This window comes from Planococcus citri, chromosome 3 (genome assembly GCF_950023065.1).
Source record: "Planococcus citri chromosome 3, ihPlaCitr1.1, whole genome shotgun sequence".
In the NCBI taxonomy this organism is placed as follows: domain Eukaryota; kingdom Metazoa; phylum Arthropoda; class Insecta; order Hemiptera; family Pseudococcidae; genus Planococcus; species Planococcus citri.
This window is the reverse complement of record NC_088679.1, coordinates 22,803,165-22,831,157: the sequence shown is the minus strand read 5'-3', so window position 1 is coordinate 22,831,157 and position 27,993 is coordinate 22,803,165. Positions and strand designations below refer to the sequence as shown.

The 27,993-nt window shown below is 35.5% G+C and overlaps 1 protein-coding gene and 2 long non-coding RNA genes across 3 annotated transcripts; 2 read left to right on the top strand and 1 right to left on the bottom strand.

Moving 5' to 3' along the window:
- Positions 1-6,799: 6,799 nt before the first annotated feature.
- On the bottom strand, positions 6,800-8,745 carry LOC135840719 (uncharacterized). The gene is made up of 3 exons (XR_010557772.1): positions 8,635-8,745; positions 8,399-8,565; positions 6,800-7,132 (listed from the first exon to the last, which is right to left on the bottom strand). It is a non-coding gene; the product is annotated as an uncharacterized LOC135840719 (long non-coding RNA).
- Positions 8,746-14,860: 6,115 nt separating this feature from the next.
- Positions 14,861-16,308, top strand: LOC135840705 (uncharacterized). The gene is made up of 4 exons (XR_010557771.1): positions 14,861-15,721; positions 15,849-15,934; positions 16,007-16,076; positions 16,161-16,308. It is a non-coding gene; the product is annotated as an uncharacterized LOC135840705 (long non-coding RNA).
- Positions 16,309-16,436: 128 nt separating this feature from the next.
- On the top strand, positions 16,437-19,415 carry LOC135840899 (uncharacterized). Its single transcript, XM_065357648.1, has 4 exons — positions 16,437-16,454; positions 16,569-17,020; positions 17,252-17,461; positions 17,540-19,415. Exons 2-4 carry the CDS (start codon positions 16,573-16,575, stop codon positions 18,853-18,855), a joined length of 1,974 nt encoding a protein of 657 aa, XP_065213720.1. The 5' UTR covers positions 16,437-16,454; positions 16,569-16,572; the 3' UTR covers positions 18,856-19,415.
- The last annotated feature ends 8,578 nt before the right edge of the window (positions 19,416-27,993 follow it).

The window sequence follows — 27,993 nt, the reverse complement described above, 5'->3', positions numbered from 1 at the left end:
TGAAAATTTTTCATTTAAACAATGCCCAGAGGAACACTAATAGAAAATGAAGTAAAAAATAAATTGAGAGTAAAAAATTATTCCCCAAATATGATCCTCTGTATACACCCCGAAACAATTTTTAAAATAAAAATTACAGTCTGTACAAAGCCTGCAAAAAGTAGAATAAAATCACCAGTGATCAATAATAACTTTCTTAGCTCGCGGATATAAAATAAAACTAACAATGTAACATTTCAATACGGTGATAATTTCGATAAAAAATCACATAAAAACATAGAAAACTTCACTCTCGGCCTCATGACTTGTCAACCAATAAACACAGGTAGACAAAAAATGCGCAATTAAAAAATATTCAAAAACAAACCCCTGTTTCAAAAATTATTGGTTGTACAATTTTGGTACAAAGAATCAAAAATATTTAGTCGATCATAATTCAGATAAATAGGATATGTATTTTTTTTTGTAAAAATCTAAACTTAACGTAACGTATACACGTCATGGCATTCTCAACCCAAAAATAAATTTGGATCAAACACGTTGAAGAATTATTTCCTCTTGAAACTTTAAAAAGTCACCACATAATAAAATCATGAGATAACTTTGCCATGACGAATCGTTTAACTACTTCCGTCTACCAAAACATAGTCTCAGTTCTCTGCAATGAAACAAATTCAACACATTTCTTCTCTCTTCTGTACAAAAAAGATCGACGAAAGTAAAAAGTAAAAACTACTTGACCCCAATGAAATGCGCACGAGTAGTACAATAGCCTTGCAAAACCAATTCATGCAGAGAGCCTCTTTATAAAGACAACTGTGTCCAAGTAGGGACCATGTAAATAAAATAAAAAATAAAACAACATAACAACGCACAGCATATAGGGTAGTTTATTCTTTAGTTTCTTTTTATTTTTTGATAATTCGCATTCAAATTACAAGGTATAACAATAAGTAGAATTAAATTTTTAATTTTTAATTGAGTTAGAACTAGTAATAGCCCCCTAAATAAGGAATGGCATAAGATAAAAATTTAAGCAAAATTTAGAATTAGATTTCCAAGCTGTACATAAGAGACCCTTATAAGGATCGATCCTTTTCTTTTGATCTAATTAAGCCCCAAGTTTCTGGATCGAATCTGAAACTTAAAAACGCAACCTAGCATTAGAATTTTCGTATATTTTCTAGAGTATAATAAAATAAAACGCAGAATGAAGAACGAATAGTATTTAAGTTTATTTGCTCATAGTATTAGTAAATTCTTCCACTATTTTTAGTTTCTTAGCTTTTATTTCAATTTTTTTTTACTCAAGAAGGAGATAATTTAGAATTAAAATATACTAAACAAATTCAACAACACGCAACGCAATCGCGAGTCAAAATTAGAAAATTTTCAATGGAAACAAAAAACAAAAATTTTCGAGTCTGTAAATAAATTCTTTAACATTTAGTCAATTTTAGCTTCGTAAGTGTACCTTAGCACCTAGGTTAGAGAAATAGTATTAGTTTTTTTTTCTTTTACATATTAAAAAATGAAAAATTAAAGAGCTTACAACATTGAGGAAACTAAGCTTGAAATTTCCAACATTGCATTCCATCAAAAATCGAGCCAATTATATTAACCATCTTATTGCAACAAAAACAAAGTCTAAAGGCCCATGTAAATAATGTACATAGAAGGAACCAGACGATTTGTAACTTAGAATTAAGAAAAAATAATACACGCTTTAAACTTAAGTCTAGATTGTAACCTAGAATTACGCGAAATTATAATACAATACCTACCCAGTGTACACAATAATGTGTCCCAGTAGATCGATTCAATTTTGATATACTTGCCCGAATCGCATCTGTAATAGAAATTTAAAAATTTAAAAAAAAAAAAAAAAAAAAAAATGATGAGAATTTTATTTAAACTTAAGAAAGTAAAGGCAGGTTAATCTTAAGAAAGAAATGATCGTAGTTTTACATCTGTACAGTACTTTACATTATAAACATGTAGAAAGAGAACGGGTACATAAACTAAGCTGTATAAAAACTTAGTGTAAATTCTTTGTATTATCTTAAATTTTGATAACTCGTCTTAGCTTTAGTTTTTCTTTTTGGGGAAATAACCCTGTAATTGATAATTTTTAATTTTTTTTTCTTTTTTATTGACATGACACAATACAAGGAGAGTCTGTAGAGGGAGAAAAATCATGCTTTTTATACCACTTAGCTGGGATAAAAAGTATTGCTGTATTACCCAACCTGACGCGAATATCCGCGCCGCGAGCCTTACCATAGAAAGGGGTAATTCCGCGAAATATGACCTAATATCCGGCCAATCACAGCGCACCATCGCGCGCAGCCGCTGCATCCGCAGCTCGTCCCATATTCATATTTTCATCATTGAGCTCTCTCAAGCTAGTTTCTAAGAACTTCAGTATTCATTCTACTGCCACCTGACCTGGTTAGCTCCAAGACTACGAGCTTGGACTGCCAGGGAAGTGTGAGGTCTAGTCCAGTGCATTGATTCTATTGATTCGAATGTACTGAAACTAGCACAGAGATGATGCTCACGAGGGATTATTTTCCTATGGCTCGGATTTTTCCCCATTTATTCTATTTATTTTGAGTCAATAGTAGTGTGTACTGTTCCGGAAGTACATACCTATACAACACCAAACAGCAATTTTTAATTATCATTCTGGTGTTGGAATGGTATTTATATTGTCTTTCCCAAATCCAAGGTATTTATCCTTTATTTTCTTAGTTTTTATAACAAATACTTTCCTTTTCCCCAAATCCACAAGAATAGGCTATGAATGTAGTAATTCTTGTTTTAACTTCAATTATAATTACGTTTCTTGAGATACCAACGAATGTTGATCTTTTCTCTACGTGATGAAGTAATTATAAACAGTTTTGAAGTTCATTTGTGTTTCTATTTCTTTATATACATACGATCCTGCACATCTAAATTCGTCCTATGATTATACCTGGGGTGGGTCCCTCACTTAGGTGATAAGTAATGTTGAGTAAGTTCATTTACGAAATATTAATTATTATCCTGACTCATACCTGCTCTCGTATATAGGGCTGGACCCCTAAAGTGGAATTATCTGGTTCGAGGGGGTCCTGGTAGTGGAAGGTGAGATTCATAATTAATTAGTCCCCTGATTAGAACCCAGGAATATGTCTAAATTAGTTCCTACTTGAGACTGACGTGAATAACCTTCTCAAGTAGGGTTTTCATGCTTTAATCATCACGTGTGCATTAATCTCCCCCTACATTTTGGCATCCCTGGTGGGGATCGATATTTATTTACTGAAATATTAATTCAAGTAAAAAATTCCTATGGCGAACCCAACCCATAGGTGTAGAAATAAGAAGAAATTAATTCTATTAATTCCAATTATTTCTACATACCAAGATATTTCGAAGAGAAATACTCTTGGTTCTCTATGATACAGTATTTCATTGAAGAATTTATTAATTCTCCGGAAGAAGAACTGATTAGTTCATTTGCGCAGATGAATTAAAATTCAGAGAAAACTGCGAGAAGGAAATAAGTTTCTCATGATTATTGTATCCATGTATTTTTGTTAATCCCGCCAATAGAATTGATTCTATCAAGTCAGCGATTAATTCACGAAACATGCCAAATACAACAGAGATTTACGTAAATATTAATTAATTCAATTCACGAAAATGAAGAATGAGAATTCATCAACTTATTGATTCAATTTACCATGAAATTACCCACTCATGGAATTCATTCTCATTCTCAACGATTAATTATGGTGTTGAAAATTACTCGAGCTCGAATTTAACATCTCACACCATAATATAACACCTCGTAAATATTAATTCATTCGTAAATCTCCGCATTATTTATGTAATCGTATTCGTATGCTGCAGAAAAATTTGTTATTTGTGTGCGTTTTAGCAACCCTTGGACTTCGAACCCCCTGGGGCAATTCTACCACCAAATACATCGGAGTAAATTGATTCAAATTATGTATTACACATAATTATTCACCATTCAGCAGCTTAACGTAAATATATCCACTCGATTACATATTATTTCAAATTCAATTATCAAAAAATTCGTTCATTCCAGCTTCCATTAAGCATAGGATTTTTATCACCTTTTATGAACGAAATTATCAGTCGAATTCATATCTAATTCATGCTATTTATTCTCCATGGTTTTATATTGGATGATTAGAAGACCAGTTCATCCAATTTCGACATATTAATGGTCATGATAGTTATATTTTTCATTGTTTATGAGAGGAGATATTATGGAATATGTATTGTCATTAATTCTACGAAAATATGACACAAGAAATTATAATTTTCATACACGTATTGGGATTTATTCATATGCCCACGAACGACCTTGAACTAGAAATCAAACAAGTCGTAAATGTGACAAAAGTTGCACTGGGTTTTTTCCCATTTCCATATTCTTTCCATTCTATACATGTTTAGATGAAAAATACCTAAAATCAGACCAAAAGCTGGCGCTTAGATTAGATAAAGGAATTATTCACGATATAATACAATAGCCGCGAATGCCTACAAGATCGTTATCTCACATTCACGACACATTATACACGATTGTTATCTCATACCTGTCATTTATTGCTAAAAAGCTACCTACAGGCCTGTAACTGGGGAAATACGTACGTGTATTTATCAAGATTAAAATAGCAACCTATTGTTTACCCTTCGCGATTACGCGAGAATCGCTAGATAATTGAGCTATTTTTACACATATTGATTCCCTAATCAGCATCCTACGATTGAGTATAATACATTCTTTATCGTATTGAGGAGTGATTGTAGCTACCCATCCGCGAGACGCTGCGAACGGTGTATCGTTATCTACCCCTTAATAAATAACCGCGAACATTATGTACATAATCATTTGGTGCGAAAGAACCTGCAGAATCCCTTATCTATGAGATAACGATATTGATAGAATTTTATAACGCCACCACCATCAGAAATAGCGACTACATTTCGCGATTATCTATCCCTACTCCCGGAAACAAGTGACACACCCCTTCTTTCACGATATGAGTAGTAGGTCGATAGGTCAGCAGCCAGTGGATAGAAGTTTCATTATGTTTTTCATTCTCGACTAGTTAACTTCTAATTTTGCTAATGCTTCTTATTCATTCATTTATCATTAATATTTTGATATTGGTGCAATAATATATCGACCTGTGAAATATAGCACAGTTATTTACGTAATTACTAATTCTATTAACCAACTCAATTAGTTAATAATATACTGCTGAAATACTTGGAGAATTTATTCTCTATTGAGATTTATCATTTTTCCGGAATTAGCAGATTTTACGCTGGTGTCTTGACTATTTACTTCTACGTACATCGCGGTGAGTATTATTGAATTTAATCTTCTACATCTGAACCTGGTGAATAAATACAAAATTAATTAGTCAATTTATTCGTATTTATTTATGTGGATATTTCTTTGGACTCACTTACGTCTACCCTGCCAGATTGTATTTTTTCTGACAATTGTAATTTCCGGAGTGCTGTACTTATCTGAATTGATCGAACGATCCATTGGTTCAATCCTCGATTACGCTGATATTTCTGAAACATTACACGGAGATATTTATTTAATTTTATTCATTCTAATAAAATTCGAATTAATTTGGTATTTTCTTATTCGTAATAATCAGAATAATATTGACGTTTAACTCCGAATCGAAAATATTACTGCATCAGAAATTTACGTAATTACTAATTCTATATTATGAGCAATGGAGACAACGACCGTAATTCCAACGGAAAACAAAGAAAAAAGTCAGCTCCTCCCAAACCATCACAGTTATTATCTCGTCCGAGATGGACTCGTGAAACTGCTCGAAGAATTGCAGAATCAGACCATCCAACTCAGAGCACCGAAAAGGGAGCTACATCAAGATTCGTTGAAGAAACTCAACGATTCTACAATGCCAAAAAGAAGACTCCTTCTGAACAATCCGTAATTATTAGTCCTACAATTACTAAGGTCAATGGCAAAAAGAAGGTTCGATATACCCTTCCAGATGGTACCATTTTGGAACCCTCCTCTTCAACTCCCCGTAAATCTATTGAACATCAACCCATTCGTGTCAATTTATCCGCCGTTCAAGAGGAAGATGACGATGAAGATGAACGTATTGAATTGGACGCAACATATCATTGGATCGATGAATTTGATGAAGTACCTGAAATCAATTTAGAAGTACCTCCTCCAGCTGTTTTGCGACGAGCACCTCCAGCACAAGATGACCAAGAAGATGAAGTTATTACTCTCGGTAATGATGGACAACCGATAACTCGTTCTGTAGGTGTCAACACTGGAGAAGAAGAAGAAGAGGAACACGGAAGAGTATATAGCTTCGAACCTTTTGATCCCGAAATTCCTTATCCAGAAATAAATGTTGATGATTTCGACATTCCTGAAGATGCAGTTTTATCATTACAACACGCTCGAGGAATTATTGATTGGGTAAAAAGAGAAAATAACGGATGGGCTTCACGTACATCTGCAGTTAAGGATCGAATTAAAGGTCTAGAAAGTGGGATTTCTACCACTCGAGGCGATCTTAAGGATGTCTACTTAACTGTTCAAGAACAACGGTCTGCAGATTATAAAAATATGAGTAAATATTTGAACGAAGAATTAGGTAAAACTTCACGTAAATTTAATGTATTCGATAAAATGATTGCTTCTTTGAAAAAGGACGTTGTTCATATTGATCGTAAAACTGATGCGATTGAAGAGGTTACCAATGAACTTACTGATTCAGTTGATGATTTGTTCTATTACAACGCTCATGGTAAATACAGGACGAAAATTCCCGAGTCGACGTCACGCGGAGACAATATCTCCGATGAAACACGTAATAATGATCGACGTTCCGGTCCCGGTGGTTCGAATAATCGAACTAATCGCAGTCAGCAACCCGACAGTGATAGTAGCGACGACGACGATGATCAAGACGGAAATATTAATCCTTTCAATGAATCAGGCGTTTTTTCCAATAAGATTAATCGAAAGAAAAATACCAGTTCCCGAACGAAACCACGTCAACGAACTCTTCGATACGATCTTGAATTCCTGGAAGGTAAATTAAAATTAAAGGCTAAGCATTTACAGGATAACGGAATTTATTACGACGATACTAATAAATATGAAGTAATGAGTTTCATTGAGAAGTTTGAACACTTCATGCGCGATCAAAGAGCTAGCGAATCGCAGTATCGACAGTTATTTTCACAATTAATTCAAAGTGAAGAAGCTAAGGCTTATAAAGAACATGCTGATCCGAAATTACGTTATCTCGATTTTAGGGATGGATTTGTTCAGAAAGTATGGGATGGTGTTGAGCAAAACAACGCTCGAAATCATTTTATGAAAATGCAATTGAACGTCAAATCATCGAAGAAACTTGCTGGCGAACTATTAAAGTGGTTCAATATTCTAGCCGATTCAGATATTACCGACGCCATGTTATTAGACACGATCTATAAGAAAGTTCCTAAGGACTTGAGGTTCAAATTTTCGGAATGTCAAGAAAATCGTATTCGTTTTAAAAATAAATTACAAGTTATGCGACGTCACGAAGAATACACCAATACTAATTCTGAAAACAAAGATCAAAGTGTTCCTCCTTTTTACAAATTCTGGATGCCTCCCTATATGTCGACTCCGAATCGTGCTCCAAATAATCGTGCAATAAAAAATTTATTCAATAAAACGAAGAATAAAGGAAATGATACTCAAAAGGAAAATGCTATCATGCCTGGACCTAGTGGTACATCGAACGCTGCTGCAGGAACACAAACCGAACAAAAAGAACGTTCAAAACACCCCTATCGACAAATGCGTAACTATTTACATTCAGTTGGAATCAATATGAATGAATTAGAAAAAGCATTAGCACATTACGGTGAACAACGAGATGAAGAAAATATAGGTTCCGATTCTGATTCCGAATCTGACGCTGAGGAAATCAATGTTTCAAAAAACTTGAAGAAACCCTCCACGACGAATGTGGAGGGGGACGAACAGTAATTAATTCCATCTCATTTAATCGACCTCCAACTCCACTCGACGACTATGAAATTATTGGTGACAGTCTTGCGTATTATATTAAACACGGTGCTGCATTATTCGATCTCGATCCACAACCTTATTTAAAGGAAATCATTTTATTAAAAGAATTGGCTCATGAAATAGAAAATGCAACATTCACCAAACCACACGTATTGATTTCATTAGGCGACTTCGAGTTAAATAATTCTTCAATAGACATGAAGTACGTTCATACCTATGTAGACAGAATTATGCGATTATTGGTCAATAAACAATTTAAGGACATACTCGTTATATTTCCTCCAGTTCGTCCCAAAGCTGACGATACTGCAACAACTTCACACAGGCGTTGGCTTGATTTTCTCCACGTTTTCAAGGATGTTTGTCCAGCACGGAACGTTCGTTACTCATTATATCCAGCAATATTTTTTGCAGAAGAAGTAAAACTTGAAAATCTAGGAAGAAAATGTTTAGTTGCTACTGATGCTAACGATAACGTGATTCCAGATAAGAAATTATTTTACCTCGACGAAGATCAGAAAATTTATAGATTGAGAATCCAAGATCGAAATACCATTCTCAAGTTTATCAATGATTTGTGCGAACCAACTGAACGATTGATGGATACACGTGATCCTGTTACGATTCAAGATATTTCAACTAGTGAAGACGAAGGCGCTCAATTTGCTGCTCGACCAGATGGATCGCTGGAACATTTGACGACCAATTCATTAAGATTGATTGAACAAATATTAGGCTCTCCAAATCAAGAAGTAGCTTTAGATGTAATGCAAACCTTGAACACTAGTACTGGTGCGGGTGAATCTCTCGTTGATACACTGAATACATCTGATGACTTTAGTCTTGCTATTCATGATACGATTCCACCTGAGTCAACGCATAACGATGATCCTAATAAAACTCCTACAGAATTACGTAATTTTCCGACTTTTTCCGTAGGTATGGTTAATTGTATTTCAGTAAACGAAGAAAACACTGATTCCTTCAATCCTTCTAGCTTCAACAAAACTCCGATGAAAGTTTCTGAAATGAACAATAATTTAAGATCGCAGTTACTTCATGATAGAGACGAAATAATTACTTGCGTAATACCACTACGATTAGGAAATACTAATTACCCAGCTCAACTCGATTCTGGGGCAGTTCCAAACATCATGTCCGAAGAAACAGCTCTACATTTGATCAAAAATCATTCTGATGATTTAGATTTTATTGCACTCGACGAGCCGGCCGTATGTGTGCTTGCTGATTCAAAGGAAGCTGAAACTGCGAAATATATTATTGTTCCTACGTTATATTTCGGCTCTCATGCTCTTAAAATACCTTTTTATGTACTCAAAGGCTGCAATCATATCTTTCTCATCGGTACTCAGTCTATGGAATACTTAGGAATTGAGCCTCGTATTAGACAACGTAAAGCTTTGTGTCGACCATCCGCCAAAGTCCATACTGAGGTTATTGATTTTATGTCGCCGTCAGAATATGAAGGTAAGCTATTTGTTTCCGGAGCTAGAATGAAAGAAGAATATAGGTTGGTAATGAACGATATTTTACAAAGAACTAATACTGAAGATAATTATCATCGCCTACCTTACGGTATCGTCGACGATGGACCAGAAATATTTCTTGCCAAATTGGAGTCCGACTTACAAGACGCTGTCGATGATAATCGAATCACCACCGAGCAAGCTAGGAAAGCTTTCAACAAATTGAGCCAATTTCACGATGTATTCTCCAAATTCCCGGGAAAATATATCGGTGAGAAGATTCCATTGAAGTTCATCATTCCTGAAACAGAAATAAAATATAAAGGAGCTAAGTACAATCCATCAAAAAAGTTAATGAATGATCTACGTAAAGAATTACAAGTAATGATGGCCACGAATGTCATTGAACCATCAGACTCCACGTTCATTAACCCCATCGTAGTTAACGTTAAGAAAAGCGGTGAGATACGAGTGTGCTTAAATCCTGTCGATTTAAACCCCATTTTAGCCATTAATTACAATGAAGCTGGATTATTGGATAGAATCATTACTGAAGATGCCGAATCCAAACTATTCAGCACTCTCGATTTTGTCTCAGGATTTTGGCAACTTGTATTGGATGAGAATTCTCGCCAATATTGTGCTTTTCAGGTTGATGGACGCGTGTATCAATTTATTCGTTTACCCTATGGCTTGAAAGTATCTTCGGCTCTCTTTGTAAAAATGGTTAATGCCATAATACCTGATAAAGCGGGAATTACTAAATATGTCGATGATATTTTACTCAGATCTGCGACTTTTGAAAATATGTTGGAATTATTGGTCGAAGTACTTACGATATTACGGTTAAATAATCTACGCCTAAATGCAAAAAAGACAACTTTCTTCAAAGGAAAAACTGAACATCTTGGTTTCGATTTAAGTCATGCTAAAATTTCGAAACAATCGTGCAAAATAGATAAATTTACCGATTATATTACGAAACACACGAAAAAAGATAAATTTATTCTTAAAGACAAAATTCAAATACTCGAATTTATCGGTCTTACTGGCCTGTATCGTAGATTTATTCCAACATACCAGCAGATAATAGCGCCATTATATGAGCTAACGTGCGACAACGTACCATTTGAATGGGGACCTCGTCAAGATGCTGCTGTTGAAGAATTGAAGAAAGAATATACCAAAGATTTTGATTTAGTTCCACCGAGAGACGATATTGATCTCTATTTAGATACGTATACTTCAAGTGATGCGATGAACGCAGTATTATATCAGAATTATCAGAACAACGATGAAATAATAATGTTTACAAGTCATAGTTTCAAAAGTCATCAAAAGAAATATACGTTGATTGAAAAAGAAATGTATACTCTTGCTAAAAGTATCAAAAAGTTACAGCTATGGCTCCATGGCCGGACAATTCATGTCCGAAGCGACTTATTATCCATCGTACATAAATTTGAAACCATAGCAGAAGTCCACCGTAAAGCGGCCGGGTGGATCACTTTATTCAATTGCTACAACTTAATTTACGATTTACGAAAGAGACACAAGAAGTGGTTCGGAATGCAAGCTCCCGAGCTCACTATCAACAGTGCCAATTGTTCAAATTTTATCCTCGATGAATATGATATTTCTACACGTATCAGAGCTCAGCTCTTGAAGTATTTATCACGACTTAGTCATTTCCAAAAACGAGACTCAAAATGTTTAAATATTATTCGACGTTTAAAAACCCCTGACGAAGAATTAAACTCCAGGGAATTATCGATTAAAAACAACCTCGCTAAACGATATTCCATCGATGTTACCAACGATGAAGAATTATTAATGTTCAATTATCCCGATGAGAGTAGAGTACCAGTTTTACCAGACGAAATATTTAAAGATATTATTATATTTTTACACGAAACTTACGGTCATATCGGTGCTAATAAGCTTGAACTTATTTTCCGTCGAATGTATTATTCATCGAATGCTAAATACTTTATTCGTCACATAACCAGCGAATGTTTAAACTGTAAAGCAAATAAAACTTATTCAGAACGTAAGCCATTAGAATTTGGATATACGCAAGCTCACTCACTTGGAGATGTAATTTCCGTTGATATTCTTGGTCCGATTGCAAACTATTCTAATCAGCCGCGTTATTTACTGGTATCGAAGGACGTTTTATCAGGACGAGTTTGGTTATCACCACTGAAGAATATCGTTCAAGAAACCGTAGCTACTGCTATGGAATCTGTAATCAAACAAATTACATCAGATCAACGTAAAATTCGTAAAATTATCACAGATAATGCAACTCAGTTTACTAATTCTATATGGCGAAAATTGCTGAAGAAATATAAAATTAAAATTGGACACTCCACGGCCTACAACCCCCAATCCAATTTAGTCGAACGTACTATGCGTATAATTGGTGACCGGTTACGAATTAAGATGAATAGTACTGCTGATGGAGCTTACTCGCATCATGGTTGGTCTACTTACATCAGGGATATCGAAGAGGAAATAAATAATACTCCTAACGACGTTAACGTTCCTCCTAACGAAATCTGGAGCATTTCTGAGTTCGATACTGATTTTCCTTCTGAAAGAGTTAAATTTGATGCTAAATATCATTTACGTAAATTCCGAGAAAAAAGAAAACAAGATGAATTACCTTCAATTACTAGCGAAGAGCTCTTAAATTCCAAGCTCGATTTACTGAACAACGTTTATATTTCCAGCGAAGATGTTGTATGGGTTTCGGTTGATGGAGCCTGTGCAAATAACGGTTCAGATAATGCCGTCGCTGGCATTGGCATCTGCTGGCATCCTGAAGGTAAACAAAATATCTCAGAAAGAATCAAGCTCGAAAATTATACGCCAACGAACAATTTAGCAGAGGCTGTTGCGCTACTTACCGCGATGAAAATAGCCATTCATAATAAAATTCTTCGATTACGAGTTATTTCTGATTCTTTGTATTTGACATCTGCCGTCAATAATACTTTTTCAAAATGGAGCGAAAATGATTGGAAGAACTCTGCAAGGAAGCCAGTTCATCATCAGGAATTGTTCAAAGAGATTAATAATTTGAAATCACAATTTGAATTATTTGAACTTACCCATGTATATGCTCGTGAAACAGACTTTGGGAATTTTACCGCTGATAGATTAGCTCGCAAAGCTGTCTATACTGTGGATCATGATTTAGCGTTGATTGATTCGCTGACTGAACACCAGGCTCTTATTCGATACATCAAAGAGAAACGCGAAGATATTTTCCAATCTAAAGAACAGAAACATAATAAGCGTTATGGAGATCCTAGGATTTATCAGCCTGGAGAACTTGTTATGATTACTAATCATAAGCAGTCGTCAGCCGATAAAGGAACTACGTATAAATTATATCCTAAGCGTTTTGGGCCATATGTTATTAAATCTCACACCGGGGCAAATTGCTATGAAGTATGCAATATTGCAGACAAAAGTGATAAGCGGTTGATAAACGCTAGACAAATTACAACTTACCTGAATTTACGTCATTTAAAGCTGCTAGCAGAAGAACCTAAGCTTCGTTCTAAATGGGATAATCGATCCTTGCAAAAACGAATGAAACAATTTGCTGAGCATCGTGATTTGCTAGAGAAATTTATACAAGAACTTGAATCACAAAAACAAAAGAAAACCACATCAAAAGTCAATGATACGACTGAGGATGAGAAATTGATTCAATTTAACCGATTTCGTCGAAAATTTAGAAAGAAGGTAGATGATTATAAATCTCAGCAATTTAATGCTGTATTATCAAAAGTTATTCCAGATGAAAAATCTCGCGAAGATCTTAAACAACAGGCTAATCAACGATATAATATGCGCAGGCGTATGGAGATAAATTACGACGAAGGAACTGACATACCCGAAGATGAACCTCGAAGGGAGAGGAAAAGGTTCAAACACGTTAATTCTATTATACTCAGTTTGCTTAACCACGATCAACGAATCGCGTTAGTGCATTCGTTATCAGAGCTCCCCGATTGGTCGACGGCTTCCTAAATCTCCCTCGATCTCACCTGTTGAATATTTTCTACCTACCTTGAAAAAGTAACTTCAATTTTTGTTCATTCGATATTAATTCTTCTTCAAACAATCATCTCTAACACGCAAATACCTCTTTACAAATATATTACCTATTTGTTCGTTTTATTTGTTCACGATTAATCCCATTTTAGCAGCTTTGTAAATATTATTTCAAATAAGAAGATTTTATTATTTCAGGAAGAGCTTATTAATTCTATTAAATATGTATGCTTTGGACAATAGCTACCCTCTACGTTATGTAAATAAAGCAGAAAACATCGTGAGAATTCGAAGATTTGATGGAGTATATCAAGACGTATTTTTACCTATTACTTGGGAAAACCTTGAAGATAAATTGGTCAACGAAGGATGTGACTATGGACCAATTATGCCTCTAGAATATCAAGAACATTTTATTTACGCTCAACAACATTTTTTCATAAGCCGTTATATTTCTCTCTCACGTTACGATGGTATGCACATTATGAGTGCTTTTCTGAACGGTTGGTGGCTGATTGGCGATGGCATTTCACACGCTATCGTGCGTCAAGTTGTAAAAGAAGAAAAAAGGGTTTTGAAACTATGGGATACCTCAAAAGTTTCAGGTACAAATATTTCTGCAAAGAGATTATGCCACAACATCCAGCATCATAAAATTAAAGTACCTAAACGAATTATTCTTTCTATTGGTAGTCACGACATCTTAAAAGAGTCATTTACCAAATGTTGTTACAACACTAAAGAATTGATTGCTTTTCTGCTGGACCAGGGTGTCGAAGACATATTGATTCTTCCCAATATTAATTCCAGAATCCTTCCAGATCAATCGTTGCGTGGTAAATTCCGAAATTGGCTCAAAGGAGATCTAATTAAAATTAACCCACAAGTACTTAAGTATGCTCACGCTCTCGAAGAAATTATCGATCGAGCAGACCCTTTCTTTAAAGATGGAGCTGGAAATTACTACGCAAACCCTTTAATTTATGCAGAACTTGCGTACAGAATTGTAAAATTCACACAGTCCCTGGAAGCTTCTAACCAACTTTAATCATTTCTACCGGTATTTACGTAATTATCTATTGTCCAACACTTGTACATACTGTATTAATTTTAAGAGAAGAAGTTTAATTTTATTTTTTCTACTTTGTCTTATAATTACGTCCCTACTTATTATGCAAATAAATAAAAAAAAAAAACTACCTATTAACGTGTACGAATTGTTTCATTTTTTCTCCTCTCAACCTTGAACAAAAATTTACCAGATCGATTTCTGTCGCATAAGAAGTTATATTTAGCGATGGAAAGTGATAGCCGTTCGAGACGACAGGAGGGGAGGGGAATCAGATAAGGAACCGTCGCCTAAAAATTATACAAAAGGCAGATTCCTTATCGCATTTATTGCTTCTACGAACTGAACCTATACCATCGATGCTGACATACGATTATTCAACGTTTAGCTTTCAATGCGAATGTCTCTCTCGAATTGTGTGTGCTTTTATTTGCGTCGCCATCTTTTTCGGTAAATATTATTTGATTTTTTCTACACCATACTAGCCTAAAGGCATTTCATGAACCTCTTTTCTTAATTGCAGTGGTGTTTTTGTGCGACTAATGCGGTATTATATTTCGATTGGATTAATTTAGATTGATGCAAATTATCCTGCTGTAAGTACCACGTTGTTATTGTTTACCATATTTGATTGGAAGCTACTATTGCGATACTCTTTCTATCCATAATCTCTACGACCATTTTATATAGCCTATTTGATTGATTCGTGAATATCTTTCAGTTTTGGATATTAATTCAGTGACTTTGGTCAGATTGTGTTGCAGTGGATTCATCATTATAATAAGCGAATCTTGATTTAATTATAAGTTGGAAGCTGAATACGGTAAGCAAGCACACGATATACCTATTTGTTCTACTCGAGACAAGGTTTTAATCCGAAAAACTTATTCACTAGCATTGATTCCGATCGGTGTGTGTTTTCTACGGCTATATCTATCTATGCGTGAAAATTGAATTTAAAAGGTAAGAAATCAGCTAGGATATTTATTCCATAATAGACAAGACTAAATACTCCAGTCGTATAGATATTTGTTGATTAATTGCGTGCAATTCGTTCATTAATTTCAACATTTATTCATTGATTAATCAGAAGTCAACGTGGTATTTTGGCAACAGCCCAGCTGTGTGATTTTATTGGCGATTTACGATATCAGCGAAGAATATTCAACGTTGTTGGTAAGAATTAAGTTCATATTCATTCGTTACTTAAATTTCGTCATAATTTAGCAATTTCGATTTGTTTACTAGACGATTATTGGTTCGATTAATTCGGCGAATTGTTGATACGGTTTCTTCAACTTGAATTCAACACGACCAGGTAAAATACCATTTACAATTTGTCACTATTTGTTACCGATTTATTCACAAAGCTATTGAATTTACGTAATTACTGTTCGAATAGGCTAACCGGGAATTATTTCGATACTGTTTAGATCTGACTCTGACGACGCGGATTTCTTTACCAGGTACCTATTACTCTTTATACGATGAATTTTCACAATCTTATTAAATGGGAAGGAAACCGGTACTATTTTTCGAAGAAAGAGATTGACGATGATATTCATGATGCTCGTAGAGCTTTATATAAAGAAGACCTATCTCTTTACAAGCCCGAATTAGTTCAAGCATATTTTAACGAACCTAATTCATTCTACCGATCGAAAATTTTCAACCCTGATAGACCAATCACTAAAACGTATGTCGATGACATTATTTGTGCAGAGCCTAATAATGATTTCCCAACTGATTTTATCCAATCTATAGACATAGGTATATCGGATTCTGACACTAATTCTATTCATTCCTCTAGGGTCATGGAATCGTTCAAAGTGCCTATGTGTGAACGCTGCGGCGACGGTTTCGAGATGCGTCAAGAAGTTGTAAAAAACGAATATTGCCCGCACGTATTCCATCAAACCTGTATTAAAGATGCAACAGAACAACGGACCCCGGCTGGAAATTTTAAGACGGTGAAAAATAAATGTCCAAACAAAAATTGTAACGCGCTCCTTGTACGCCAACGGTACAACTATTTATCCTTCCGTTTTGGTACACCATCATGCGTCTGTACGAATCAATCACATCGAATTAGTATTGACAACCAAGGAGAAATAATCCGTCGACAATCCGAACGCATTAACCATCTCCAAGAATCTCTCGAAGATGCTGAGGCGGTGTGTGTCGTACGGTTGAATAGAATTTCGGATTTGGAACAACAATTGTATAATATCAGACGTGAAAATGAAGTTAATCATCTCGACGGTAAGTTTTGTTGTTTTAACCATCCTGAATATACACGTACCCATCATCATCGTACCAATTACTTTAATTACGCTGAACAGAAATTGTTTCTACGCGAATTGCATTTTTTCAATTACTTCACCTGTGGAAACGAGAATTTACTACCTATACCTGTTGACATTAATTCTAAAGATGTATTCGTTTCAAAATTTAATAATTTAAGAAAATTTAATAATCCATGTGTTCCCACAGATATTGATGAAGAATTAGTTCAAGAAAACGGTGAATACGTCGAAGATACGATTGACGATGATATTAATGAAGTAGACAATTGCGTAAATACCGATAATAATAACGAAGAGTCGCAAGATACAATACAAGCTGAAAACACAAGCCCAATTGGACGTAACGACCTGAACGAACCGATTGATCGATTATCGTCGATATTCGCCGCGAAAGAAGGTATTATTAATCATTCTATTGATTCAATTAACAAGTCAACTGATTCATCTAATTCTAGCATTCTTTCTTTATTTGAAGCTGAAGAGCGTGAGTTCCAACGACAACTAGACCTGCAATTGGATGCGCAAGATGGCTTAATTGCCAAGGTTCCTGATACGTTACCTCCAATCGAAAAAATCGGCGAAGCTGGTCCATCACGCCAATCGACGAATACTGATCAAGTATCAATCTACGGTTCGACTTCATCGTCGGTCATCGTGTCGCCTAAGACTATCGAGGAAAATAAAGAAATTCATTCGAAAACATCAGAAATCAACCTCGATGATGTGAACATGCCACCTGCTCATCCGTCAACTGAACCGCCAGTATTGGCAAATGATGCTGTCCCATCGACTTCACGATTTCGCGACACCTTCCGTCCAAGTGGCCGCAACGTATTGGGAAGTTTTTTCAACGCACATAACGTGCTGGTCAACCACATCGTGGCACCGTCTGCGAACGCTACACGCATGTCGCGAGATCCGCGGACCCGTAACGTAATATCGCCACGTGTGGCCACCATCGCCGAAGCTCAAAGACCGTTAATGGACGATGAAGACGCTCCGAATGAAGACTTCCGCAATGAACGTGAAATACGTATTTACGACGGAGGAGTAAACGGCCATTCAATGCAAAGAGCGATTTTTCCTAACCGCCGCAGTAATATTATGGCAATCCTCGAAAGAGCAAACTACCATTATGGCCATCAAATTCAACATCAGCTGAGGCAAGAATTTTCATTTCAAACGCAAGAAATGTATTCATCGGTTTTTACGACTTGGTCTTCGAACGATAACCAGCCATCAACCCATTGTTTCTTCAATGGGTGGTGGGTGGTTGGTGATGGCTTGGCACATTCTTTGGCAAGAGAGCCATTAAGAAGAAATTCCGTTCTGAAGAATCGGTGGGATAGGTCAAGATTTGCAGGGAGCTTCATTAGCGCCAAAAGGCTGATGCATAATATTGACAACCACTTGACAAACGTCCCGCCTTACGTAATTCTCTCTATGGGAACCCACGACAATACGCTTGAAAATGAATTGGCTACTCGATTAAACACCAACCTCGTCCTGAAATGTTTACTTGACCACTGCGTACGGCGAATTCTAGTTCTTCCGACTATCGTAGCTCCTAGACGAGAAGACGCTCAGAGATTGTTAGAATATCGCGACTGGCAGAGAAGTATCATGCCTCAGATGGATACGGAAAGAATTCACTATTTAGAATTCATCGAAGAAACTATCGATCGCGTAGAGCCCTATCATTGCGATATGGGTGGTATCCTATACGTTCATCCGTTCGTGGTATTCGACGTAATCTACAGAATTAGCCATCTTCTCGCCTACAGGCCGTAAAGCAGACATTTACGTAAATATTTATTTTTTAAGGTGACATTTTTCATTTATTTTTTTTACTTTTTCGTTTGTCAAATTGTGAATTTATTTTCGTTGAATTTTTCCTATTTTTAAGTTGTTTATTTGACAAGAATGCGGTAATAAGCTGAACATGGATCGGTATTTGTTCAATTCAAAGCTCGCTGTTTTTCGATCAACATAAGTACCTATGTTAGGACTTATGCTTTGTACCATCACGCATTCGACGAGATTATTTCTATTATAAAAATTAAGCTAATTTGCTATACGAAGTACTTATTTACGTATTTTGCTTATTATGATTAATTTTTCTACTTTTTCTATGATATAACAGGAATTTTCGGAAGTGTTTTCTATTTTTACGTGTTCGTGAATTGTACTTCCTTGTTTGGTTCTTTTTTCTTGTTATATTTCTGATGTATAATTACTTTTTCGAGTTCGTATATTTACTAGAAGGCCGACTATAAAAAGTTGATATTTTTTCTATCTTTTTGATAATAAATATTCAAGAGCTGTAAGAAGTATACGCTCTTCTGCATAAATCGCATTATTTATTTGTTCATGATTATTTCTATTAGAAGGTGATTTGAGGCAATTTATTCACTACTTGGGATTATCGGTATCAAAGTTTCAATTTGGTTAATTTCGCAGCTCAATTAACCTGACATAGTACTGAGAGAATTTTGCAATATGATTGGTTTAATATTCATGATATTTACTGCAGATAGGTTCTATTTTACCATTTACGAGACTATATTCCATTTAACTCGTCACTTATTGACCACACTATACGGCAATTAATTCTATTTGTGATTCCATCTTCCGTGTACTCAATTCTTATACTAGTAGCTGCATGTTTTCACCTGAAATTATTATATGCTGAAATCGTATAAACTCTAATAATCTACAATACGGAAATATTCACAGCCATTTATTCAAGATAAAATATTTTACAGGTACAATTTATCGGAAGAATCTGTCTACTAGAGATAACAAGGTATAAATAGAATTTACCAGACGAATACTACAATAATATGTAGGCCTTTGCTACATGGATAATCCCCACCTACTTAAATACAATGATACTTAACAGCCTTATAAAGATAATCCCTTCCATTTACAGCCTTTTTTCGATATAATATCCACAAGGAATTTACGCAAATATCTATTAGCCTTCATTAGTATTTTGAATGTTAACGTGATCATTGCTAGTGCTCCATTTCAGTTGACGTACGCGATTTTGTGCTATTTTTTGCTGTTTTCCGTAAAATTCGATATTTTATTTTGTGGAACGAGATTATGGCTGCTGCTAATTTAACGCACTCCGTTGAGCTGAGTATCGCCGTCTGTACCATTTGCGATGATACGCTAGCTGCTCCGCCGGCTGGATCTACGGCACCTCCTGTCCTGGTAACCGGTTCAAATTGCCACCACGTAATGCATCTCAAATGCCTGATGCTAAAGACAAAGGGTATGATAGAAAGGAAATTAGATTGCTTATATGATAATTGCGGTGCATCGATCTCTGTTACTTCAATTCATGAAATCGTAGTTAAAGTATCGCCTATATCAGAGAGCCTACTTTTATTCGTTAATAATTCTACGCGAGCTCAGATAATGTCGCTCAATCAAGAAATGAACAGTACATACGAGCAGAATAATCGACTCAATGGTGAAATCCAACGAACCTTAGATCGTAATGCCGAATTGCAAGCTAATTTACGCGCAAGAGACCGTCTAATCGAAGATTTACGTGCCAAACTCGCATCTCTGAAACTCTCGATCGATTCTATGCAGACGCTTGATTCCGACTCCAAGGAATCTAAACCTAAACAGAAAATCGATAATCAATCATCAATTCCATCTACCTCTGCATCACCTAGACCCAAGGTAACAGTTGAAAATTTACAAGCCGCACTACGTAATTTCGAAACTGACAACTCACCGCCATCAACTTCCGGCTACCGAGCTCCGATCCCAGCCGATCAATATTCGCCATCGTCCGCTTCGTCGAATGATTCTGCCATGAATTTCGATCAACTTTATCATCCGATTCTCGATGTTGTTGTACCCGAACCTGCTCCAGTACCCGAACCTGAGCCAGCAGCTGCCATCGTACCTGTAATGAGAGAAAATCGTCGCTTACAAGTAAATCGACTTGATATTCGTAATAATTTTCCTATTACATATTACCATCGTCCAACGATCGGTTCGTTCCCAAAGGTGAGAATTCCAGCTGATGGTGTAATAACTACTGCAACTTTTCATATGTTGATTTCCGAACTACCTTTTTACATCGATCGTCAAGTGCCACGAGACGTTGCTAAGTACATAAATGACCACAAGTTCTATTTTTACATTGTATCAGGCAAGCTACGTAGATCTGATGGCGTACGTGAACCAGTCTATTTTATCCAGGGCCATTGGATCATTGGAGATGGCATCCTATGTGGTGCTGTAGATGATGCTGTCGCCGGAAACATTGATTTGGTCGATCAGCTTCCCTCGAATCTCTTCGTGAACCGATCTATAACGATAAAAGATATTCAGAAGAACTTACGGAAATATGTGGTAGTACTCCCTAAATACATTATTCTTTCTCTTGGCCATCGAGACATAGCCAACGGTACACTGTTGACCGATATCACCGAAGATGCTAAGAAGTTATTGGAGTTTATTCTCAAGACGCATGTTTGTAAAATAGTTATAATCCCTCCAATCTACACTAGCGAGACGGAGCAGACATGTAAGGACTTACGAGCTTGGCTTCGATATACGGCAGTGTTATTAAGTCGTTCCTCCAGAATTGTCTATCTACACGAAGTGGAGACTGTGGTAGATCATCATTTACCAATTGCACACTGGTCAAACATTCCCGCATTAACACAGAGTAGTCATCTTGAAGTTTTACTCGGCTTAATTCCTTATCTTGCAGAGCAAAGACTGTTGAAGCCATTCATGAAACGCGCCAATACAGATGAGCCCGATCACGCTGAAAAAAGACGATAATGATTAACAAAGTACCGATGTATCATATTATATAATATCGCGAACTATAATTACTTCCCGTTTATTCTGCCGATATTTTCGTAATCATCCTTGCGCATAATCTGAAACAAATTAAAAACAAACGCTGTTAATTTTTGTTATCATTACAAATAGATTATCGATACTTATATTTACTACGTCATCAATTATTGGACCAATTAGAAGTGTGAATTAAATTTGCCAAATTTTCCTATTTTTTTTTCTTTTTTCGAAGACTGAATATTTTTATTTAATTTTATTTAATAATCAATTATTATTTTTGCTGGACACTATTATTTCCTTATTATATTGAATATATTATTTCTTGAGTTGAATTATTGTTTCATTTATTACATAATGAGTAACTCTACGATCGACGAGAATCTTAATTTCTTGAATGCTGCTAATGAGCAATTATATATCTGGTATTTGAATTCGGTTTCGGCACTATGGAATGCAAGTGTACTTCATTCTTCATTTGAAAATTCAAAGATCATGCCTGCTAAAAATTTGGAAATAGGAATTTACGATACTAACTTTGGAAAATTTATTCATTCTCCACCATACAGTAATTACAAATATGCCTGCGACGGAAAAAACTTACTCGTTCTTAACGATATTAATTCTGACACCTTGAATTCTCCAAAATTAATTGTAACAAATGAAACCAGAATATTAAGTGATTATGACCTATTCTTTTCTTGCAAAAATATTGATCTGAGCAACACATTAATTCCGAAATTTACAATTGTACAAGGTGTACCAGGCTGTGGGAAAACATCGTTTATTCTAAGTAACGTAAATATTCTATCAGATCTTGTATTATTTCCAACCAAAGAAGGAGCTGAGAATTTTCGAAATAAAATGATTTTGAAAAATGAACATACTTTGGATGCATACCATTTAAAACGTAATTACAGAACAATTGATTCTTACCTAATGGGTACAAATAATAAGAATTATACACGATTATTTATAGATGAAGCATTTTTAGTTCATTTAGGTGAAATTATATTTGCTATAGCGAAGTCCAATGTGAAGGAAATAATACTTGTTGGAGATAAAAATCAAATCCCATATATCAATCGTTCTTTATTACCAACTGTACATTTTTCTACAATATCAGATGACTCCGTTTCGAATTATACCTATTTATCAATTTCTCATAGGTGTACATTAACCACCTCAGCATTATTGTTTCAATACTATCATCACGGTATGTTCTCATCGTCACAAATACATCATGAGATGAATCTCGTCAAACTGAAAAATATTATTTCCCTACCTCATATAGTCGACGCTCATTACTTATGTTTTACTCAAAATGAAAAACAGATCTTAGCACGTAACGGATTCCCAATTAACACGGTACATGAATACCAAGGGAAACAATCAGCCACAATTATATTAGTTCGTTTAATCAATCAGAACAATTCAATTTTTGATAGTATTCCACATATAATTGTAGCGCTTAGCCGTCATACTACGAAATTAATCTATTACACAGTAAATGATTTAGACCTACTTTCATCATTTATACGACGATCAAGTAATCTTCAACTTTCTGACTTGACTGCTGTATCCGTTTCCAACTGCTACATCTGAAATAAAAAAAAAAAACATAAGCTCAATTATTACAGAAGTTATATTATTTTATTAATACATCCAAAGCAAATAGGTACGTATTTACTTTTACACTGTACTACCTTTTGGACAGTTGTCCTACTTGTTAAATCATTACTTTTTTCACATTTTGCTTTTCATTCTCATTTTTCAAATTTCTGTAAATTTTCATTTTCTATAGCATTACGTAATTATCTTATTTTTACGTATTTTTTTCTTTTTTCAAACTTACTTTAAGCTGTATTTTCTATATTACGTAGTTTCGTATTGTAACTTCTTTTTGTAATCTTGTGGATGTTTTCCATGTTATTTACTTCTATCTTTCTATACCTCGAATTCTTGAAGATGTTTATTAATTCTATTACTTCCGGTACACACTACACGAGTACACAATAACCTACATAAATCGGGGCAGTGGCGCTGGATATTGGTCATCTACTTATTGATTCTATTGATTCTCCTGCTATTTTTTGGATTTACGTACCATATTTCGACCTCGCTACATGTGTTACCTAAATCGGGGCATATGTAGAGGGAGAAAAATCATGCTTTTTATACCACTTAGCTGGGATAAAAAGTATTGCTGTATTACCCAACCTGACGCGAATATCCGCGCCGCGAGCCTTACCATAGAAAGGGGTAATTCCGCGAAATATGACCTAATATCCGGCCAATCACAGCGCACCATCGCGCGCAGCCGCTGCATCCGCAGCTCGTCCCATATTCATATTTTCATCATTGAGCTCTCTCAAGCTAGTTTCTAAGAACTTCAGTATTCATTCTACTGCCACCTGACCTGGTTAGCTCCAAGACTACGAGCTTGGACTGCCAGGGAAGTGTGAGGTCTAGTCCAGTGCATTGATTCTATTGATTCGAATGTACTGAAACTAGCACAGAGATGATGCTCACGAGGGATTATTTTCCTATGGCTCGGATTTTTCCCCATTTATTCTATTTATTTTGAGTCAATAGTAGTGTGTACTGTTCCGGAAGTACATACCTATACAACACCAAACAGCAATTTTTAATTATCATTCTGGTGTTGGAATGGTATTTATATTGTCTTTCCCAAATCCAAGGTATTTATCCTTTATTTTCTTAGTTTTTATAACAAATACTTTCCTTTTCCCCAAATCCACAAGAATAGGCTATGAATGTAGTAATTCTTGTTTTAACTTCAATTATAATTACGTTTCTTGAGATACCAACGAATGTTGATCTTTTCTCTACGTGATGAAGTAATTATAAACAGTTTTGAAGTTCATTTGTGTTTCTATTTCTTTATATACATACGATCCTGCACATCTAAATTCGTCCTATGATTATACCTGGGGTGGGTCCCTCACTTAGGTGATAAGTAATGTTGAGTAAGTTCATTTACGAAATATTAATTATTATCCTGACTCATACCTGCTCTCGTATATAGGGCTGGACCCCTAAAGTGGAATTATCTGGTTCGAGGGGGTCCTGGTAGTGGAAGGTGAGATTCATAATTAATTAGTCCCCTGATTAGAACCCAGGAATATGTCTAAATTAGTTCCTACTTGAGACTGACGTGAATAACCTTCTCAAGTAGGGTTTTCATGCTTTAATCATCACGTGTGCATTAATCTCCCCCTACAAGTCAGTTGAAATAACGTAAAGATAGGATTGAATAGAATTAGGAAACAACATTAACCATAGAGAAAAAACCACATCATAATGCTGTTTCAAAAATAAATATAAGATTGACTAGATTATGACTAGAGAATAATAACAAAAAAAAAAAACAGACTAGAATTAAGATGTTTTCTTGTATATGTATTTTTGCTAATACTAATGTAATTAGGGGACCGACTAATCACGCATCAACTTAATCTCTCAAAACAATAGTCTAGATAGTCTAAAACCAAAAATCACAGTGTCGCAATAGTTGCCTTATATTTTTCATAATTCAATTAACAGAAAACTCACACAATATCACTCTTTATAAAGAAGTGACAATAGGCCTATCGCTACTTATGAAAATTATAGAAGGGAAACTCTCGATTAAAAAATTTCACTCCCCTATAACAACTTCTAAAAAACAAATACCACTTACCATTTCGGCCAATGTTAATGATGAATTGATCAGTATGAGGTGCATTGTGTTCTTCACTCATGTATCAATGAGATGATCTCCGGATCAATCATGGGTCTTGAATTGGGGATCCATTGTGCCAAAATACGTAGGCATTAATTCTTCATTTTTGAAATTCACAGAGTCTTCTTTGATAATTTTTTTTTTACATACAGAATCCTGTATCAAAAATTCGCAGAGCTGTCTCCCCGCGCAATCCCAGTAAAGTACGGGGGGCAGAGGGACTTCCCTGACAGTCAGGCAATAATTACACTTATTTGTTTACCGTGCTTCACTCTGAGGGGATCCAAAGAGTTAACCCACGGGGGGCATATGTAAGGTGGCATTATGGCCTCACTGTCCTCTCAGTGCATCTTATAACGATTCTTAAGTTGGGGAAGATCCTATAGGACTTGGTAAATCCATCCTTTAGGTCTTGACAACTTATGGATCGTTTGATTTATTAAGGTAAAGTGTAGGTACTTGCGAATTCGAATATTATCGAATACCATTTGGGTGGTCCGGATAATATTCCATCACACCGGGGGGTCCGCGCCAATATTATTTATGTGGGCGGAGAATTCGCAAATTACATCTATTTTATGATTGGTTAGAATATTTCCCCCATCTTTTGGTAAAAGTAGCGCGAGCCTATCAGCTTTCGAGATCGATTTAGGAACTTTTAGGTGCTTTAGGTATAACTTTAGCTAGGTTCGATCTCGAAATCACTTCTTGTTCGTTCGCGGTGTCGTAGATACGTAAATTCGGTACCGACCATAGTACTTAAACGATCTATGAATCGTGGACTTGAGCATTTGGTCCGTTTTCCCTCGACTTAATCGTTTGAAAACGTATTCCTTTTCCCTCTTTACCCTTATCAGGGTTCGGTTAATTAGTATCTTCATTGGTTAATTCGGGGCTTAATAAAGCAATCAACCACTTCATCTTAGTTGCCCTGTCGTGGAATTGTGTAGTTAAGTCCTCTTTGGTGAATCAACGTGATTAGGCGGTCGAGCATAGTGTCTCTGTTCTAATTCGTATTAAACTTGTACATTGGTGAACGTATATATTTGAAGAAAACCTTATAATTAAGAGAATGTGATTTGTTACATCGATTACATTGGAGAAACTAACGAATGTGTTATTATTCCGCGAAAGTGGGCCTAATTGATACATTAGTTAGTATTTATGTTGACGTATCCGGCAATATGGTAGTATAACCGCCGAGCTAGCAAAGGGGTAAGTGTTAAATTGTTCCTTCTTGATATTGCAAAGAGTCGTATAAGACTTCTGGCAATCTTTCACCCGCTAAGGAATATTTCTCATCCTCACTCGTATTACTAGAACTGCTCGTATACAGTCTAACAGCGTAAACATCTTCGTTTATTATGTAAATACGTTATACGTATGAATTTACGTTTTGAATTTTTTATTGAAATTTTTTTATTTAAATAAATTCCTATTTTATCGAAATTGGAAAGTCTATCCACGTCCGTTAATCGATTTGATCGATTGTTTCTTGTTACGTTGCAAGTGAAAACGTAAGAAAAACAAACAGGAAAAATTATTTTTATTAATAATTTTTACATTTGTTAGTGTTTTGGTTCAGAATATGTCTAAAATCTGCAGAAAAACAAGTTACCCCATTTTACCAGCATGTGAAAATTTTAACGCCAAAAATGTTCTATTTTTTTTTCAATTCAGAAAAACTACTCACTGAAAAAGTAACGTATGAAATAGATAGTAAAATCATGGCTCTTTCCGACACTCTACTTGAAATTTCAAAAAAATATGTATTTTTCGCGAAAACGTTCAAAAAACTTGACGTATCTGATTTGGGGTTGCATGAAAAAGTCACCACCGACGAATTAAAAAGAGTACACGTGACCAATCGCCTCCGGGTCTGATCAGATCATCTTAGAATCATTTAAAAACACTCCTTAAATTTTTTCCTGTTGGATAGCACCCACAGAATACGAAAAAAGCGGGTACCCCGTATTACTAGCAACCCCATATTACCTGCTTTTACCCTAATGCTTATTTCTTGGTCCCTCACCCAGGGTAGGTGTTCATGAGTGAATTCCTATTTACAACTTATTATTTATTGTGGCTCATACTTCAGCCAAGTATTTAGGACTGGGCCCCCCAATTGGCTATTGTGGAGTCCTGGTAAGTGTGGGGGTGAGTCTAATTACTTTATCAGCCTACTTAGACACTACGATTCGAAAGTAATTCATATTTCACATCTTTTATGCATAATCTCCCCCTACAATTTCTGGTATTAAAGAGCATTATTTTATTTTTGCGAATTTTTGAAAGTCTGAGTCAAAAATGAGGAAGCATTAAAGTTTTCTCAATTGACCTGTAGAAAG